The 21,663-nt window shown below is 37.2% G+C and overlaps 1 protein-coding gene across 1 annotated transcript in view; it reads left to right on the top strand.

The window, feature by feature from the left end:
• Window positions 1–21,663, top strand: part of TM9SF3 (transmembrane 9 superfamily member 3) — a 58,349-nt gene that overhangs the window by 26,306 nt on the left and 10,380 nt on the right. The window contains exons 6-10 of the mRNA XM_055560673.1: window positions 2,934–3,065; window positions 5,254–5,420; window positions 10,243–10,337; window positions 11,862–11,992; window positions 20,675–20,814. Coding sequence (XP_055416648.1) covers window positions 2,934–3,065; window positions 5,254–5,420; window positions 10,243–10,337; window positions 11,862–11,992; window positions 20,675–20,814 — 665 coding nt within the window. The remainder of the gene's footprint in view (window positions 1–2,933; window positions 3,066–5,253; window positions 5,421–10,242; window positions 10,338–11,861; window positions 11,993–20,674; window positions 20,815–21,663) is intronic.

The following is a 21,663-nucleotide window of genomic DNA, read 5'->3' as shown; positions in this document are numbered from 1 at the left end:
AGCTCAGAGGGCCCTGAGCACCTGTTAAAGTGGAGTTGCTGTCTTCGGGGCAAAAAACTGTGTTTGAAGAGTTGGAGGGGAAGATCAGAGTACAGTCTGGGACATGGTAGTTTTGAAGTGTCTTCAAGACATCCAGATGGAGATAATGACCAGCTAGTTGGATCTGTCAAATGGAGTTCAGAAGAGAGGCCTGGGCTAGAGATAGAAGTTTTGTGGTTGCTGGCATGTAAGTAGTATTTAAAGCTGTGAGACTGAACGCAGTTACCAAGAAAGAGTGTATGGGAATAGAAGAGCACTAAGGATGGAGCACCGGGAGCAGTAGTGTGAGTGCAGAGAGAAAAGCAGAAACCAGCTCAGAGCTCTGAAGAGATTCTTGTATAGTGTGAAAAAAGAGTTGTATGGTATCCTGAAAGCCAAGAGAAGAAAGTCTGTCATGGAGGATAGAAAGATTAGTTCTGAATTGCTGCTGATGGGTCAGTAAGAGGAGTACTGACAGTAACTGTGGACTCATCTGGAGTCATCAGTGAACTTGACAGAGAACAAGTCTGGCATAGTAGTGGGGCGCAATCTCAGCAGAGCCGCTGTAAGAGGATGAGGGGAGGGTAATTGGAGGCAACAAGCCTGGCTATTAATGGGAGTGAGGAAATGGTACAGTAGTCAGCAGGAAAGATGGGATCAGGAGGGAGTTGGGGTGTTTTTTGTTTTGTTTTGTTTTTTTGAAATGTAAGGAAAACACGTTTGTATGTTGATGGGGTTCCGTAAAGAATACAAAACTGACGATGCAGAAGATGGGGGAGAATTAATGAACCTTTTTCCTTGAGTAGGCAGGAGTGGATGGGGTCTCCTGTGAAGCATTGGGATTGTTTGTTATACAGTCACTTACAAGCACAGACTTAGGAGCTCCAAATGCATGTAAACAGTCTCTGTCATTTACTGTAACCTTGGTGAGAGGACTCAGTTCTTTAGCTTTGTTTCAACAGTGAAGCGAGGGTTATACTACCTTTCAGAGTTGTTGTGAAACTCCATTTGACCGTGTTTATAAAACCTCTGGTATAAAACCTTCCATAGCAGGTGCTCAGGAAGAAGCAGCACGGGTGGTATATTAATCTCCACCGTTCAATGTTTGTGGTAAACCTGGAGTGCTGCTTTTAGGATCAGCAACACCAGAGGGCGCTGGAGGCAGCAGTTCATAGGGTTAGTCACTGCTGTGTGACATCTCATTGCTTTATTGTTTTAAGGAAATATTTCCCTTGGTTAGTAACTTCAGAATCATACAACATTTTATAATTTTGGGGATAAAGAAATATTATAAACTGTCAGGTTATTAGTAGTACATTATAATAGGTATTAAAGTTTGCATCTTTGATTAGAAAATAGAGAGCTTTGCTAGAAATTTTAACATTTTGGGGGCATATCTTTCTTACTACCAAACAGTAACTATATAAAACTTCTTTTCAAAAATTTGATAAATTGACTGAAAAGTTATGAGTTGTGTGTGTGTGTGTGTATATATATGTATATATACACACACATATATATGTATATATGATTTTTTCTCTCTTGTCCTTTTCTGGGTCATTAATTTCCAGAGTAGCAACAAAAGCAAATCTTTGTAAAAACCTATTATTATATAGTGCATTTATAAATCTTAAGAGATACTTTTGTGATAAACTTTATATGTGAATAGTTTAGGTTTGATATGCAAGCTTCCTTGGTGGCTCAGAAGGTAAAGAGTCTGCCTGCAGTGCAGGAGACCTGAGTTTGATCCCTGAAGTCAGGAAGATCCCTTGGAGAAGGAAATGGCAACCCACTCCAGTATTCTTGCCTGGAAAATCCCATGGACGGAGGAGCCTAGTGGGCTACCATCCATGGGGTCGCAGAGAGTTGGATACAACTGAGCGACTAACACTTTCTCTTTGATATGTTAAAAAATAGGGAATGTCACTGTAAGTTTTAGAATAGAGAAGTGATATATGAACATGATGTTTCAGAAACATGTACTGGATTAGCTGTTACAGGATAGACTGAGAGGAAGGGGAAAGACCAAACATAAAGGTCATCACCTAGGAGGCCATTAGAGCTATCAGATGAGAGGTGATGGCTTGGGAATGGAGAGGAAGGGGGAAAAAATGAAATGAGAGAGAAGAGAAATTTTGAAACTATCCATAAGGAAGAATTTTGGGGAATTAAAATACAAAGAAATTGCTAGACAGTGCCACAGACATAGTTGAAGTCAGATGTGCTGCATCTGAACGTAATTTTTTGACAAATGTATGGGTGAAATCAAAGTCAAGAGCCTTGGGGATGTTGAGAACTATGGAGTACCTCAGAGTTCTCTGTACTGTGGTTAGGAAGGTAGCTTAAGTCCATGGCACCCAACTATGATGGTTTAGTCTTGTCATTTTGATGAGGTTTTCAGGTTGTTGCTCAGTTAGAGGGAAGGGAACTAATATTTATTGAGTATTCACTGACCTGTGCCAGACAATGGTGACATGTGGCTTACATATATATTAAAATGTACAAATGACTTATGATATAGTATCATTTCCTTCATTTTTGATGAAGGAAAACTGGGGTCAGGGCCTGTGTTTGAACTGTGTTTTAATTCCAAAATCCATGTTCTTTTTCTGTAATACTGAATAGTATACTCCGTGTGGCCAAATTATACTTTATTTGTACAATTTGATTGTGATAATCTATATATATAGTATCATACTTTTAATGCATCTGAAGCTTACTGGAAAGAAAGCCAATCCCTTTGATTACTCTTCTCTAGTGTATTTTAATTATGGATTTTCATGTAAAAGTTTTAGAAGATTTTTGTGTTTGGTTTTTTTTTTTCTTTTGCATAAACATTCTATTGTCATCATGAAACCTATGAATTTTGTAACTGGTATTTCATGTAAGTAATACTTTATTTTCTGTTTTTCTAGATTCACTGGTTTTCAATTTTCAACTCCTTCATGATGGTTATCTTCTTGGTAGGCTTAGTTTCCATGATTTTAATGAGAACTTTAAGAAAAGATTATGCCCGGTATAGTAAAGAAGAAGAAATGGATGACATGGTAAGCAAACATTTTATTAATACATTGTATTTACAAAACAATTTAACTCAAGTGTTTTTGAATGTTGGAAGTAGGTTTATAATCCTGCTATCAGCTGATCTTAAGAATTCAGAGTTTTCCGGCTTTATAAAGATATAAACTCCAATCAAATATTTTAATGTTTTTAAGTGCCCTGATTAAATGTCCTATAATCAAATACATTAATGTGTTTTTAGCAAAACATATGAATGTTCATCCTAAGTGGGACGAATAAAATAAACAGTGTAAGTAATCTCTTGTTAGTTCAGTCTTGAGATTTGCCACCAGATATGTCAAGCTTGTGAAACAGACTCACTTTTCAGAGCTTTTGATTTCAGAATTGCAGCTAGGAGGGTGTCGACTTGTATTGGTATCTTTCTAATGCTGCTAAATATTGCATAAAATTAAGAGTGGGTGGAAGGATTAATTTACATGTAGTTCACATGGTTCAGAGGTTTGCTTTTGAAATTATTTTTACAAAATTATAGAACAGTGTTATAAATAAGCAGAAGTGTGTTTTGTTTGTTTGTTTGTTTGTTTGTTAATTTTTTTGCCCACACTGCACAACTTGTGGGATCTTGGTTCCTTGACAAGGGTTTGAAACCATGCCCTTGACAGTGAAAGCACAGAGTCCTGACCATCAGGGAATGTTAATGGCTAATCTTTTTTTTTTCCCTTTTTTAAAAATGAAGTGCAGTTTACAATGTTGTATTAGTATCAAATGTACAGCAAAGTGATTCAGTTGTTAATGAATATTCTGGGTAGATATGCTCCATCATTAAATGAGCTTGGAAAACAGTTAAATTAAACTTCACTATGCATATGTGTCTTGTGAAATATCAGAGGATAGATGAACTGTTTCAGTTCAGTTCAATTGCTGACAAAACATGGTCCACTGAAGAAGGGGATGGCAAACCACTGTAGTATTCTTGCCTTCAGAACCCCATGAACAGTATGAAAACATGAAATATTTGCTGCCTCTCAAATATAGCTGACCCAGACCACTCCCCCTCCCCTACCACCACCAAAAGAAACCCAGAGATTATCTTGAGGGACTGATTGATATTTCTTAAGAAACTCTGTTTTAGATACTCGCTTACTCAGGTTGAAAAGGCATAATTGAATGTTTTGTTTAAAAAAGCACTATAGACAGCATATTAAAAAGCAGAGACATTACTCTGCCAACAAAGGTCCGTCTAGTCAAAGCTATGGTTTTTCCAGTAGTCATGTATGGATATGTGAGTTGAACAATAAAGAAAGCTGAGTGCCAAAGAATTGATGCTTTTAACTGTGGTGTTGGAGAAGACTCTTGAGAGTCCCTTGGACTGCAAGGAGATCCAACCAGTCCATCCTAAAGGAAATGAGTCCTGAATATTCACTGGAAGGACTGATGCTGAAGCTGAAACTTCAGTAATTTGGCCACCTGATGTGAAAAACTGACTCATTGGAAAAGACCCTGATGCTGGGAAAGATTGAAGGCAGAAGGAGAAGGGGATGACAGGATGAGATGGTTGAATGGCATCACTGACTCAATGGAGATGAGTTTGAGCAAACTGTGGGAGTTGGTGATGGACAGGGAGGCCTGGCGTGCTGCGGTTCATGGGGTTGCAAAGAGTCAGACACGACTGAGCGACTGAACTGACTGATAGACAGTTAAATAACATTTAACTGTTCGATATATTCCCCGTGTATTTTCTTAGGCTCCAGGCTATAAGGGGCATTTCTGCATTGCTAGGGCATCTAGTACTGGTTTTAATCTTCTCTTTTGCTCTCCACCTGGGCCCTGGTCATACGTGAGCCATAGTCATGATGTAATGTCAAGAACAGCATCTGTGGCTAATGTTCAGAGAGCTGCTGGGCTTTTCTCCCTGTGGTACCATTTCTTTTTGCTCCTAGACCTTTTCTTTTTCCATTCTTTGAGATTTTCTGAGTACAACCAGGAGCCACCTTTCTGAGTTTCAGTAATATCACACTTTATAACATAATGAGTTATAAAGGCAGAAATTATTTTAAATTTGAAACGTCTTTTCTTGATATTTTGAAACTTTTAATAGCTCTAAGTTTGTAGGGAGGGAACCTACAACTGTAGTTGTAATTTTTTAAGCTATTTTATGTATTCTAATTTCATTCTGGGTTATGTTCTTTTCTCTCAACACTTATATATATATAGGATAGAGACCTTGGAGATGAGTATGGATGGAAGCAGGTGCACGGAGATGTATTTAGACCATCAAGTCACCCACTGATATTTTCCTCTCTCATTGGTTCTGGATGTCAGATATTTGCTGTATCTCTCATTGTTATTATTGTTGCAATGATAGAAGATTTGTATACAGAGTAAGTTCATATGTTTATAACTTTATTAATTTTTCATTGTTCTTGAATAGTTTTAATAATTGAACCTTTAAGTCAATCATATTAAATATCTGCTGATTCTAATTATCTTAGAATTTAAAAAGCATAAGTGCCATTATTGTAAACAAATAATGAACAGTATTCTGCAGCTGTAATAAGTATACTTTCCTGTTATCTTCTAAAATTACTAACCTTACTGAACACTTTGTTTGGTTATAAAGATTGGTTTTCATTAGAGGTATGAGAAGAATTACAAATCAAGAGTTCTTTGACAAAGTGAGTAGACACTTTTATGAAAGCTGAAGGTCCAATTAGGTCTTCCTAAGAAGCACACAAGGATTACCCATTTACGGAGTTAGTACTTCATATTTGCCTCCAAAACATGAAGCTCTACAGAATAGAAGAAAGCATTATAAATAACACTAAAAAGAGTGGTGGAAAAGGCACACGAGGTTAGAAAAATAATTGCATGGTTTTTCCTTTATTCTGTCTTTACATGGTTTCTGGTACACTGTTTCTTTGAAGGCAAAACCAGTTGCAAGAAATCTTTAATGTGAGGCCTTTGGATCCTAAGAAAAAGTAGTACATTCATGGAGATCTTAAGTCTTTATTGAGTAGTCCTCTAACCTTGTGCTCAGAGAGCCATGACCTCAGCAAAGCAAAAACACTCTGAGCCTGGGGTGTAGATGCCGCCCTGTGAAGTCCTCAGTCAGAACGACGCTTGTCTCCTGTTACATTTCATAGCCCTATTTCAGTTCCTGATGGTGCTTGCTTATAAATGCCTGGCATTTGGTGGACAAGTGACAAATTGTCGCTGAAAGCACACCTCTTTCGTTACATATTAAATGTTTAACTATAAATTATTGTTTCTTGCACTGGACAGTAAGTTCTTTGAGAGTAGAGACTGGGTCTTATCTTTACATTCCCTGAGTACCTGAAGAACTTCGCGTATTCAAGTTTCTCAGTCAGTACTTATTGAACTGAAATGAATGATGTATTAATTGACAAAGGTATTTCTCTGTAGTTTGTTATATTTCTTTAATATAACCTTTGTACTTTAGTTACCACATAAACCTTAAAATGGCCAAAACCTAAACTTCAGTGTTTTGTAGGTAGTTCTAATTTTAGGATATAATATATTTCAAGTAAATTAAATCTCAAATTCAAGAAAAGCTGCACTGGTAGGCAGATTCTTTATCACTAGTGCCACCTGTGAAGCCCCTTCCTACATGAGACTACATCATCCTTCACATTAAATACTGGATTAAATTCATCACTATGGAATTGACGCTGACTATATAGTCACAGTGTTAGAATTTAGGAGTGGGCATGTATGGATGTGAAAGTTGGACTGTGAAGAAGGCTGAGTGCCAAAGAATTGATGCTTTTGAACTGTGGTGTTGGAGAAGACTCTTGAGAGTCCCCTGGACTGCAAGGAGATCCAACCAGTCCATTCTGAAGGAGATCAGCCCTGGGATTTCTTTGGAAGGAATGATGCTGAAGCTGAAAGTCCAGTACTTTGGCCACCTCATGCGAAGAGTTGACTCATTGGAAAAGACTCTGATGCTGGGAGGGATTGGGGATGGGAGGAGAAGAGGACGACATAGGATGAGATGGTTGGATGGCATCACTGACTCGATGGACGTGAGTCTGGGTGAACTCCGGGAGTTGGTGATAGACAGGGAGGCCTGGCGTGCTGCAATTCATGGGGTCACAAAGAGTCGGACATGACTGAGCGACTGAACTGAACTGAACTGAACCTCTGCTAGGGGTTTCCCAGATGGTGCTAGTGGTAAAGAACCTGCCTGCCAGTGTAGGTAGACATGAGACACAGGTTTGATCCCTGGGTTGGGAAGATCTCCTGGAGGAGGAAGTGACAACCCACTCCAGTACTCTTGCCTAGAGAATCCCATGGACAGAGGAGCCCGCAGGCTGCAGTCCATAGGGTTGCACAGAGTCAGACATGACTGAAGTGACTTAGCACACACATATGCAGCCTCTCCTAGAATCCAAATTTTTGCTTTGTTCTTTCTCAGATGTTAATGTTTCAGTGTTGGCAGTTCATTTTTTAATGCTGAAGCTGTTCTGCTTATAGACCTTCAGCTTTTAGAAATAAGAAACCGCACCTAATAGATGCTTATTAGCAGGCTAGTAGGGTGCAGTCCATGAGGTTGCTAAGAGTCGGACACGACTGAGCGACTTCACTGTCACTTTTCACTTTCGTGCATTGGAGAAGAAAATGGCAACCCACTCCAGTATTCTTGCCTGGAGAATCCCAGGGACGGGGGGACCTGGTGGGCTGCCGTCTATGGGGTTGCACAGAGTCGGACACGACTGAAGTGACTTAGCAGCAGCAGCATGCATTTTGTTATTTAAGCCTGTCATTGTTATCAGTGGTTTTTCTACCATTTGAAGTGAACATACTTAATGACTTACATGATAAGTACTACACCTATGAATATTATTATGAGATCAAAGTGACTAACCTTACTGAGGTTCCATGTTAGTAGCTTTATGCTCATTAGCTCATTTAATCCTCACATCAGCCCTGTGAAGGGACTATTATCTTCAGCCCACAGATGAGAAAGGTGAAGCTCAGGGAGGTTGAGTAATTTGAGTAAGATAACACAGCTGTTAGTAAGGTGTGTTAGTAAGATGAGATCTGAACCTTGACACTCTTCCCTGATAGCTTAGATGGTAAAAAGTGTGCCTGCAATGTGGGAGACCGGGGTTCAATCCCTTGGTCAGGAAGATCCCCTGAAGAAGGAAATGGCAACCCACTCCAGTATTCCTGTCTGGAAAATCCTATGGACAGAGGAGCCTGGCGGACTACAGTCCATGGGGTTACTAATAGTCAGACACGACTGAGCAACTGACACTCACCGCTTTCACTCTGACTCCAGAACTTGTCTCTTAACTTTCAGTGCTCTAGATATGAAGATAGAGATAATAAAAATGCATAGTGATGAGAAAATGAAAAAACTTGCATGTAAAATTCGTAAGACTCACTCCAGCAGTAGATATCTCAAGGATTCTAGAGGCTAAAAAGCAGATAAATGTATAACCTGAGAAAATTACTTTGTTCAATGATGATCATGGCAATCAGGGAAGAAGAAAATACTTAGATAGAATATCAGCATCAATGTGGATGTGCCAATTAGTGTGATATTAACCCTGGAGAAAGCATGGTGTTTAAGAAGGTATGAGTAAGTCTGGTAAAATGCTCTGCAGTGGTGGGATGGCAAGTGTAGGTAAAGTAGCTACTTAGATATCACCCTCTCTGTCCCCACCCCCAGTCTTAGAGAGATGAGCAAGGATGGTTCTCTACTTCAGTAGATTTCTTCATTGTAGATGAAAGTGGTCTATTTTGGGTGGAAAATGCCCATAAGATGTTTATGAAAAAGAGATGCAAGGGTATATCTGATTTTTAAAACTGTAACTTATTCTCACACTTCCACTTAGTGGAAATCTCTCTGGGGACTGCAAATTTAACTCTAGGCATTTTGGACTCTTAGTCACATGACAGCAGCCTGAACTCTGTCAGTGTCTGGGTCAGTATCCACACACCCGGTAATAAGCAAAATGATCGATTTTTTAATGATAGCCTGGAAAAAAAAGTACTTGCAGTGTTTAATTATATTCTTGAAAAAACAAATTTGGCTTTTCAAACTGATTAACTTTGAGGGACTCACAATCTTTTAAACATGGGAAACAAACATATTGCTGCCACGTTTCTCTTTAGCTGTATATTTATGTAATTGAATATTATATAGTGTTTTAACATACACATTAAGAAATTGAGCTTAAGTGTTTGAGCAGAAAAGTGGTACATGTTTCAAGACCGTGTGATGCCTTTGTAAGTCTACATAGACGGACAATGGAATGTAATAATTATTATCCAGAAGATGGTTAATTTTTGAAAGTTGTATATCCTTCCAGAGCACACATTAGTGTGATATTCTTGTAAGTTGTGTTTAAAAGATTATTCTTTAACTCAAATTAACAAGGCTATATGTTCTGTCTACAGATTTTTACCTTCCTAGTTGTGGTGAGTTTCAGAAATGGTCTTTATTTTTAGTTAAGTACATGTCTATATTATGGCAGATGATGCTGTCATTTTATCATTTTAATATTTCTCTTTGCAATTAGGCATTTAACATATTTTTGTCCAGTTTTGTTCAATAGGAGAGTTGATCTGTATTGCCTAGATAGCATTACTGGAAGAAGAGGTTAGAAATTATTGATCTGAGTTAATGTTGATTTGTAGACCTATGGATTTTTAAAAACAATTTTAACAGTATAAGGGAAACTAAACAGAAGTCTCAGTACTATACCATTTAAAGTAATAGTAGTAATATAGGTTACAGTACTTCCATTTTATTTCTGTCAGCAGGCAAGACTCTTAAGCAGTTAAACTATAAAGAGAAATATTCTAATTAATTTTCTTAACAGATGAATATTCTTTGCCATGTGATGCGATTGGTTCACAAGGTTGTGAAACAGTTTTGGTGCCAGCTTCTAGTATGTTTGCCAAAGAAATGTGAAATGTTTGTTAGGAATATTATGAAATTTAACTTCAAATTTAAAAAAAGTAGGATCAGTCTGTTACCATTTACATGCAATTTTAGCTAGAAATTCATTCATTGGGCAACCTTTTGAGGTCCACTGAAGTCCAGGAATACATTTTTTCTGTTACTGCTAAATTTGTCTTTGGTATTAAACTGATCCTAATGTGATAGACTGTATGATATTTTCTTTAAATCATTGGTTTTAGTTTATCATATATGTTGTTTTGCCTTTTTAGGAGGGGGTCAATGCTCAGTACAGCCATATTTGTCTATGCTGCTACATCTCCAGTGAATGGTTATTTTGGAGGAAGTCTGTATGCTAGACAAGGAGGTAATTTCTGAGTTACTGTTTGTGTTTTTAATTACAGATGCTAATATTTCACTGTGAGGTATATGGAGTTTAAAATGGGCAGTATAGCTGTTATAAAGTCATTTGTTATCCAGTTTCACATAATCTCCACCAAACCTGTTACATGTTCTCATCTACTTTTTATGGAATCCTTACATTTTATTTCCTAAAATTATGAATAATTAGTAGATTATCTCCATTGTCCACTGTGAAGTTAGGCCTAAGGAAGCTGTAGGAGAGAGTGTATTTAAGTTATTTTGCTTTGAGGTGTCTAGTTCCTTAGCAGTGCTCCATGGGAGGCTTCCCCATAGACTCTATAGCTTTACAGCTGACCATAAAGGCATGTTTCATGGTTTATGGATATATGTCTGGGCAGTGGAAGGATAATAGGAAGGAAAGCTATTTATTTCTGTTGACCCTTAAATACTTATCAAAGGATCCTGTAGAAAGATTTTCTGTCACAATCTTTTGCTAAGGGAGCTTCATCGGAAATACCCCCTTGCTTCTTTACTGTTGTGACCTGAAAATGATGGGTGTTCATGTATGATGTGAGGTTTCTGCCTTGTGGTGTTTCTTTCTGTGATGGCATTTAAGGTCTTTAAGTTCCTTTGTTTTTCCTATAATTGGTTGGGGTCAGAAAAGTGATATAAGTAGTAGATTTGCATATTTCAGTTTATGAATGAAAGTTTGTTGAAAGATGTTAAAATTATATTCCTCAGGATAGAGACTTCCTAATGTGATTTTCCCAGCCCTTCCTAAGCAGTGTCAGCATTAGAGGGTCCTGCCCTTCTTTTAGTAGGCTAGACATATAGGCTAGAGGAGCTCAGAGCATAGGATCATTCAAAATTCCCCCAGGATATCCTGATTTACCATGGCTTTAAAAAAAATTGGTCCTGTCAGACTTAATGTGCTCTGTACTGTAAACAGATCATTCTTTGGATTGCCTGAAGGAGTATCATTGCAGATTCCTGACTGTTTAGTTAGCTGTTCAGTTTCTCTGTTCTCCCTCTGGATATGGGAAATGAGTCTTAGCACGCAGGTCTACCATCCTGAGGAAGTAAGGATGCCTGAGGTAATGCCTGCATTGAATTTGATCTGAAAACTAGTTAGGCTAAGAGCTGTACAGTTTATGGTCTCTAGAATAGTCTCCACAGCAGGAACAGGTTACTCAAAACAGGAAATTGAACATAAACGCGCTTTTAGTCTGATTGCAAGTGAAGAACACCCAACCAAACTTAACTTCACTACACTTGTTCTTGAAAGTTGGCAGAGTTCAGACTTAAGCCTAGGAGTATCAGATCTTACCGAGAGTAACCTAAGAGTTCTTTTCTGGTTGACAGTGTCTTGAGGAGATCTGATCATGTCCATGTCCTACATTGAAAGTGTAGGAAAAGAGAGTGCTAGAAAAGAGTTGGAACTTAATAAGAGAAATAGCCACCTTTCAAACACTGACGTATGTCTGTCTACCTAGCTTCTCTGATTGTTACAGTTTCCCTTTTCTTTCAGGAAGGAGATGGATAAAGCAGATGTTCATTGGTGCATTCCTTATCCCCGCTATGGTGTGTGGCACTGCCTTCTTCATCAATTTCATAGCCATTTATTACCATGCTTCAAGAGCCATTCCTTTTGGAACAATGGTGAGTTGCTCGAATCTTACTTTTAAACTGAGAGTATATTGGTGATGGACAGGGAGGCCTGGCGTGCAGTCCATGGGGTCGCAGAGTCGGACACAACTGAACTGACTGACTGACTGATAAGCATTGTAATATGAGGTCTACTGTCTCTCCAGGGTACCTCTACACTAGGAGGTACTTTAAGTATAACAGCTGCCTTTTACTATTTGCAGTCAGTCCCTACTCAGTCCTGGAAAGTGAGGTAAAGAAAATTTTTTCTTGATTTTGTCAACCAATGAAGTGAAAGGTCAACTTAAAGTAAGACAAAAGAGAACACTGTTTATTAGAAATGAGGGAAACCGGTGAGTATTTTGCAGAGGAAGGATGATGACGCACAGGAAACAGGGTGCTCTAAGGTGATCGTTGAGTGCAGTGGTGAAGACGGTCTCTAACTTTTTTTTTTTGGTAACTGTACTATTTTTAGAACCTCACAAAAGCATTTATATTAATATTGATAACTTACATGCTATAAATATTAAAATCCTATTTTATATCTTACATGTTATCACAGAGTTTGAAATGTTGTAAATTTTTAAAATATATTAAAACTAAAGCACAGGAATACTGGTGCTTTATAGAGGTAACTCACAGTCTCTTGATTCTTCCAGTTGTTATCATTTTACTAGAAACAGAATTTTAGGCCTAGAGTAGACTTTAGTCTTGGTGTACACTTGTGCAGATATGCACACACACATACACAAACACATGCAAGTTGCAAGGTGGTTACTGTTTTTCAGAGAGGTCATATAACGTTTAACGTCATATAGATTTAATGGCAGAACTGCAACTGGAACCCATATCTCTGTCTGAATTTTAACCTTGTTTTGGGTTTCTTTCTATCATATGGGAGTTATTGAATGGTCTGAGAAAAGTCCAGATGATGGGTTGTTTTACAGTCAAAGTTGTGCAGAGATACCTTGCATATATGTTTTTATTAAATCTTTAATAATTTTTACTTAGGAATATTTTGCAGATTGCTTCAAAATTGGAAGCTTTTTTTGGTTTGTATTTTGTTTTTGCAAGCCATGGATACTGATAATGATTAGGAAAGGGTAAAAGAATTAGTAACATTGAGAACTGGAAAATAATTTGCTTTATAGTAGTTCTAGGCCATCAGAAATTATATAGACAGAGTCAAGTTACTTAGAGGTGATCTGCCAAATGAATTACTATCGTAGTGCTTTAAAAACTAAAATTCAGATTCCATTATAATTTTTATCATAAAGTTTTTAATTTGTTATGGTGAAAATGTTATTTCAAAGTTGCTTTGTTTCACAAAAATTATAAATTTTGCCACTCTGTAGATGGGGTTTTAAATGTTAACATTCAATGTAATTTACCTTTAGATACTTTAATAATTACTGATTATTCAAATATAGTATCAGACTCTATGCTGAGCAAGAGATGATCTATAAAATTGATCTTTATTGTATAAAAGACTGACTGTTGGTGCTTAGCATCCTCCTACAATGTCCTGGTCTTAATGTCCTGGTCTTTGTAATGAAGGAATACTCCTTTCAGGTTGTAATCAGATGTTTGGTCTAAAATTTTTTATTCCTTTTAAGAGTATCAGAATTTGTTTAGAACATGAAATGTAAGAATTGAGATTATTTGACCTGGTTGTCCATTAAGTGTTTTAACTACTTAAATTTGTATTTTAAGTTATTTGACTTGTTGACAATATGAAGGAAATGGTTATATTATTCTCATAAACTCCATGGTCCCCAACCTTGGATACACATAGAATCACTTGGGAGTTTAAAAATTTCAATGCCCAGGGCTTCATCCTATGCCAGTTTATCTGTCCTACTTTAAACCCAATCTCTAGTGTTTACCTGATTCTAGTTCTCAGCATCTGAGGGTGGATCTGTTAGCTGTAAAGTTCCCAAGTCCCAAATGTCTGATAAACTGGATCCCCGACTTTATTACCCTCGTTTAAAATCAGAGTCTTCAAATACTCCTGTATACTCTTCCCCAGGCTTATCCTGTCCCCTTCCTTTGATCTCGCGGCTGTTGAGCCCTTTCTCTGGTAATCTTCACTCTAGTTCTGTTTTCTCAGAGAGTCCACAATTGAGGGCTTAATTCATTCTTAGTAAGAATGACTTCAGCTTCTGTGTTGCCCTGCAGAGGCACCAGAACAATGGGGATTTGTCCAGCTGGAGTCTGGAGTTTTGTCAGAATACTTCTTTTGTCCCCAGGACTAGCCCAAGATAACATTGAAAGTGGGAGAAGTTTGTCTCTGGACCTCAAATTCTCTGGTCGTATGTACCTGTATGTAAAAGCCATTAAATCCATGCCAGATTAAACTTGTTGAGTACTTGTCAATCTTAGCAGCTTATTAAAGGTAAAAGAAACATAAATAGAGGGTGGTAGCGGTAATCTAAGCTAATGTCTAGCGTCTCGTCTTAAGGCATGATTCCTAGAGAATATTACAAAACTCTATAAGAGAGCATTTAAATGAAATTTGGGGTCGAAGATGGTTCAGAAGATGGTTCCTGAAGTTGGCTTGTTCTGGCCGAGATACTACAGAGAGTTGGAGAGAGTGTACTTCAAATTAAATTGAATCTGGTAAAGTAAAACCTTTTTCCTTTGGAATTTGTTAAAAAATGGTTTAAGTGTCATACCCAGAGTTTTTGGTTCTATGAGGGTTTCTTGGGAATGAGGAAAGGTTTGCCAGGGTATTCTGAAAAAATGTTTTAGGCATCAGGTCTTTTCTGGGTTGTAAATCTTAGATTCCTAATGATATTGGAGGTTTTCAAAGGACAGAGAACCAAATTTCAGTTTTAAATTTATGGAGACAAAGTAGCTTAGAAACTGATAACCTTTCAATCTAAATATCATTCACTTCAGAATGCACTGATAGATTCGTGACTTATCATACTTCATGATTTTGTCTCTCAGTAGGTAGAATAGTTGATGGAGAAGTAACAGGTCATGAGCCATGTTTATCATTTTAAGGTTTGTTTTACCTTGGGAGGGAAAATACCAGAAATGTGCCCTAGGTTTTAGGAAAAAGATTTCACAAATATTTAGGGAAATGCTCTCTCATGATCCAAATATTTTACCATAAGTGGGAAAATGTCATGAGAATTCAAGGGTCTCAGAAATGAAATTCATGATGTATAATCAGAAATTAACACAGTGAGGAAAGAATGGAGACGAAGATTAATGGGTGGGTGCTATTTTGTGATCTCTCAAAGGTTATGAAAAGAGTACAATCAATTGACCATGTATCTGTGTGGATCTATTTCTGGACTTTCTTTTCTACTTTGCTGTTGCATTGATTGATTTGGGTTTGTTTGTTTGCTTTTCCAATATCACACCGTGTTGATTATTGTAGCTTTACAATAAGTCTTGAAATCAATTCTTTTTCAAAGTTGTTTTGGAGTTTTTAGGTTCTTTGCATTTCCGTGTGAAGTTTAGAATTGGTTTGTCAAATTCTACAGAAAAACCTGATTAGAATTCCATTAAATCTGTGGATAAACTTGGGAAGAATTCACATCTTAACAATATTGAGTCTTGACTAATGAACATGGTATATCTCTTGACTTATTTAGATGTCTTTTTCTTTGTAACGTTTTGTAGATTTTAATGTTCTGGTTTTGTACAGCTTTTATTGAAATTACTCCTGAGTATTTCATATTTTTTTATTTTATTCATAAATGGTATTTCTTATATTAAAAATTTTGGTTGCTTGTTGCTAGTGTATAGAAAAACAGTTGATTTATGCATATTGGCTTTGCATCCTGCAACTTGGTTAAACTCACTTATTAGTTCTCATTTCTTTTTTGTAGATTCCCAGAGATTTTTTGCATATATTGTTGTGTTGTCTAAGAATAAACAGTTTTACTTCTGCCTTTCTAATCTGTATACCTTTTATTGCCTCACTGCACTGGTTAGAACCTCTAGTTCTTTTCTTTTTCTTGCCTTATTGCACTGGCTAGAACCTCCAGTACAGTGTTGAACAGAAGAGGTGAGAGCAGACTCTTTATCTTGTTCCCAGTCTTCAGGGCAAGGTATTCAGCCTTATGCCATCAAGAAATGTTACCTCTAGTTTTTTCATACATGTCCTTCATCACATTGATGAAGTTTCCCTCTATTCCTAATTTGCTGAGTTTGTTTTATTGTGAAGGGAGGTTGTCTCTTGCAACAGATTTTTCTGCACCTTTTGAGATGATCTATGATTTTTCTTTTTTTAGTCTGATAATATGGTGGATTGCATTAATTGATTTTTGAATCTTAAACCAATCTGGAATTCCATTGATAAACCTCAGTTTGTTATGATGTGTTATCCATTTTATATATAGCTTGATTTAATTTGCTAAAATTTGTTCTTTTTGTTGTTTTGCATCTATGTTTATGAGAAATGTTGATCTGCAGTTTTCTTATAATGTCTTTTTTTAATGGTTTGGTATCAGGATATTACTAGCTTTATATTGGATTGGCCAAAAAATTCATTCAGATTTTTCCATACCAGCTTACAGAAAAGCTCAAACTTCTTGGCCAGCCCAGTAGAATAAGTTCTTAACTTCAAATCTAGTGTTTTCTTCTATCATAGTATTGAAGTTGCCAGGAATCAGAATGAGAAGTGTTGAAAATATCTATAAGATAGGCTTCTTATAAGTATTTGTGTTTGAGTTGGCAGTGTCCTGTTTATTAGGTTGATTATTGTCAGCATGCTTAAATTGAAGCTAATTTTTATATAGGTATAAAGGTATAAAATGTATAAGTAGAAAAGGAGTGATAAAAATTGTCTGCTCTGAGCATATGTCAAGGTCTGCTCTGAGCATATGTCAAGGAAATACCTAAACATAATGACTGAGAAGATGATATATTTTCTGAGAATCACTTTGTGCTAAGTTGATTCAGTTGTGTCCAACTCTGCAACCCCATGAACTATAGCCCACTAGGCTCCTCTGTCCATGGGATGTTCCAGGCAATACTGGAGTGGGTTGCTGTGCCCTCCTCCAAGGGATCTTCCCAACCCAGGGATTGAACCTGAGTCTCTTATGTCTCCTGCATTGGCAGGAGGGTTTTTTAATCACTGGCACAACCTGGGAAGCCTGAGAATCACCCCACCTGTAAGCAATTACTGTCTTTCCTCCTCAGACAAACAGTGAAATTTATATCCTTTAGCATTCCAAAATAGCACATTTTAGGCTGCCTTTACCCTTTCCATTTCACTCACACCACAGATTTCCTTAAAAGGCCAGTTTTGAGACAAAGATAAAATAATATTCACAATCTTGTCTTGTGACAAGATTGAGAATACTTGACCAGTTGGTACATCTTTGGGATATTAAGGAGTACGCAGTTTTTGTTTCTAACTTGTTCTTCTTGTCGCTAGGGGACGCCCTCAACCTGGAGTGAGTCCTTTCTTCCCTACTCCCTGTTTTCACTTTACATTGGTCCGTGAACAAAGGCTAGAAGCTCTAAGGGAAGGCCCTATATTAGTTTGAGTTCCAGGGTTTTCACCAGTATATTAGGCTAATAATTTTTTAACTCTTAGTTGCTAAATTTCAAGTTAAATGAAAGCTTAATGCAGAAGCCCAAGAAAGAAAGCAGATAATAAGCATGATTCTATTAGTATAAATAAATTTTGCTAATTCAGTACTTAACATTTTAAGTTTAATGAAGCCAAGAAAATTGTGATGAATGCAGACCTAATATCAAGGGTTAAGATAACATTCTTCTTTAGTAACCAGTTTATTTGGTTGAGTATCAGTACTGAGAAAAATTCTGACTTCACAAATGATTTAGTTCCCTGTGACTCTTTTTTTTTTTTAGCAGCTCGCCTTGCAGTCTCAGAGTATTTCTTCAAGTAAACTCATCCAGAACTTGGACATAAAGGAGCAGGAAATTGGTTTTACAGTTTAGTCACTAATAGTTTCCAACATAACTGCTCGCATTTTTACCATGTTTTAAAGTCAGGAAAAGGGGGAGGGGGAATTAAACAAATATAAACAGTTGATAATGTCTTGAGACTGGTTATAGATTCCTTTATTGACTGTTGTTAATGCTTTGACTGAGTACACAGGCAAGGTATGCCTTCACTTCACCTGCCACTTAATTGCTTATGACATGCATGTACTGTAGTGCATTTGCTTATAAAGCTTTTAATGAGCAAATATGTGCAGGCCAGAATTGGCTGGGAGTGGGGTATGGGAAGGAAGAACAAAAGACCAGTGTAGGCCTTCCTAATCAGTGATACATTTACTAGGAGTCCAAATATGTATATATACAGAGATAGCAGAAGAAACTTTATTCTGAAGTTTGCGTGAAATGAGTTAACCTGGTTGTGGTATCCAGGTATTAATATTTGGTATAAAACGAATTTGAGTCTGTTTATTTAGTTGTTTGGAGAAGGCAATGGCACCCCACTCCAGTAGTCTTGCCTGGAAAATCCCATGGGTGGAGGAGTCCGGTAGGCTGCAGTCCATGGGGTTGCTAGAGTCGGACACGACTGAGCGACTTCACTTTCACTTTTCACTTTCACTCATTGAAGAAGGAAATGGCAACCCACTCCAGTGTTCTTGCCTGGAGAATCCCAGGGACGGGAGAGCCTGGTGGGCTGCCGTCTATGGGGTCGCACAGAGTCGGACACGACTGAAGCGACTTAGCAGCAGCAGCAGCAGCATTTTGTTGTTGTTGTTCTTTATTTTTATTTTATTTTTAAAATTTATTTTTAATTGATGGATAACCGCTTTACAACACTGTGTTGGTTTCTGCCATGCATCAGCTATTACTCAGCCATAGGTGTACATCTGTCTCCTCCCTCCTGACCCTCCTCCCGCCTTATTTTTTTTTTACAGTTAAAAATAATTTTTTAAAAAAGCTATTTTCAAAAGGATATTCAAATCAAGTGCTTGTGGAATTCCTAACTAAAACTTTTTTCAGCAGGACTTGAGGGTTCTGTGGAACAGATGAAACTACTTTGCTAGACCATGTCATCCCACATATGAATGTTTTCTCAACAACTTCTCTTCAGTCCTTGTTTGAAATTAGAGTTCTGGTAAATTAGGGAAAATACATAGGTCTCTATTACAGTGTTTTAATATTTATGAATTTTATATATTTAATGGTAGCAAAATAATAATTTAAAAAACAACAAAAATTGAGACAATTCAACCCCCAAATATGGGGTATGTATAATTCACAATATATCGTAGTATTTAAAATATCTTTAAAATATCTGCCTTTTTTTATGTTTCACCTTTTCTTATTATTCATATAAGCAAAAATTCATATTATTAACAGGTCTAAACGGAGATACCACTGATTTGAGTTTCTAAGTCTGAGCTTTAAAATGGAATGTCAGAACTCTTAACTCTCCTACTTTTATACAAGTTTTACTGGGCTTCCCTGGTGGCTCAGATGGTAGAGTCCGCCTGCAATGCAGGAGACCTGGGTTTGATCCCTGGGTTGGGAAGATTCTCTGGAGGAGGACATGGCAACCCACTCCAGTGTTCTTGCCTGGAGAATCCCCATGGACAGAGGGGTTTGGTGGGCTGCAGTCCCTGGGGTCACAAAGAATTGGACACGACTGAGCGACTAAGCACTACCTGAAAGGAAAGTGTTGATATTCTTTGGTTTGTTTAAATACATGCAAGCACACATCAGGGTATAATGAAGATGTGGAGTTTTCAGTAATGTTGCTTCCAGATAGATTCTTTCCTTCTCATGTCATCACTGTGAATTTTCTACCCCACACCTCTTCATTTCTCTCAGTTAATTTCTTCACAGTTTCCATTCAGCTTTTTCTCACTTTTACTTTTTATTTATTAGAACCCCAAAATATATATTTGAGAGATACTAGAGGTGATTCAGTTCTGTTTCAGTTCTAGAAGTTCAGAATGAACTAATCCTAATTTACGTGCTGGCTGGGAGGAGCTTGAGTGTGTCTTCATAAGAATACAAGTTTATATAAAAAGGAAGAAAAAAATTACAAAAATAAATGCTTCCTTAACTTTGGTTCTAGAACCTCTGTATGGTCTCCCCTGTAATGTTAGACTTTGGATTACTAATAGGCAGAGAAATACTCATTTTAGTAATAAACTATATGCATAAATAGTGATGTTCTCTTATTTGTAAGATCCTAAGGCACTGTAGAATAGAAACGAGCAGACAGAATGAGACAGGCAGATCTGAATTGAAATCTTAGTTTGGCTGCCTACTAAACTGTGTGATCAAAGGAAGTCACGTAGCCTCACTGTCTCGTTTTCTTCACCTGGGAAGTAGGAAAATAACACTTGTAAAGGTCCTTGAGCTTATTAGGAGCTCAGTGAAGTGCAGGCAAGTAAATAAGTTGGTTATAATGATAAAAGATAAAGGATATGTTAAAATCATGACAGCTGAAACTGAGAGAAAAAAGGACTATGGCGGGGGCAGTGTGAAAGAATAGGAAATAATAGGAGCCACAGTTGATAGGAAATATGGTTCAACTTCTATTTAGTTTAATTCTAATATTTTAAAGCACATTCTTTTCCTATTGCTATTAGTATGTATTCTGCACAATTTTAACCCATTTTGAATGTAAACATTTTCTTTTATAATCAAATTGCATTTAAATTTTTATATCCTTTTTATTTGTTTTTGTTAATATTATTGTTCTCTGAGTAATCACACGCATCTTAATTTAATTTACAGGTGGCTGTTTGTTGCATCTGTTTTTTTGTTATCCTTCCTCTAAATCTTGTTGGTACAATACTTGGCCGAAATCTGTCAGGTCAGCCCAACTTTCCTTGTCGTGTCAATGCTGTGCCTCGTCCCATACCGGAGAAAAAATGGTAAAGAGAATGCTAAATTTTTTTGATTGCTTCTCACAATATATAAATTCTTAAGGCTATTGCGTATACATAACTTTTAGAATTGGCATGTATTTATAAGTTTAAACTTAACATTTGTCTTTTTCTTTCTCCTTCAACTTATATTGTTAGGAGTAGTAATAAATGATATCTTTATTTTACTTTTTGAATATTAGTGCCATTCACAGAGAAATCAAATGCTTTGGTCAGTACACGAGTTCATAGAGGGGGATAGGACCTAATGCAGCAGCTGTTGTATTACTGCAGCCTATAAACCAAATCTGTTTTTATAAATAAAATTCTGTTGGAATATAGCCACGCCTGTTTGTTCCCATATTGTCTATGATTGCTTTTCCACTGTAGCATCAGAGTTAAACAGTTATGACAGACACCAACCATATCACCTTAGAACATGAAATATTATCTGAGCCTTTACAGAAAAAGTTTGCCAACTCCTGGCTTACAGTTTCAGTGTCCTTTCCACATTTTTTATTCAAAACAAAATTGACACACATTTAGCCATATATATTTTGAATCAGGTGAGAGATGAACTGGGACTTCCCAGGTGGCACTAGTATTAAAGAATCTGCCTGCCAATGCCAGAGATGCAAGAGAGGCCAGTTCAATCCCTGGGTCAGAAAGATCCCCTGGAGTAGGAAATGGCACCCCACTTCAGTATTCTTGCCTGGAAAATTCCATGGGCAGAGGAGCCTGGCAGCCTCCAATCCATAGGGCCACAAAGAGCTGAATGTGACTGAGCGCATAATTTACTGACCTACATTCTTTATCTTCACTTCTGGGATAGTATAGTAATCTCTTAGATACATTTTG

This window comes from Bubalus kerabau, chromosome 22, assembly GCF_029407905.1.
Source record: "Bubalus kerabau isolate K-KA32 ecotype Philippines breed swamp buffalo chromosome 22, PCC_UOA_SB_1v2, whole genome shotgun sequence".
NCBI lineage: Eukaryota > Metazoa > Chordata > Mammalia > Artiodactyla > Bovidae > Bubalus > Bubalus kerabau.
Note: the sequence above shows the minus strand (reverse complement) of the source record. Positions and strands in the feature narration are given on the sequence as shown.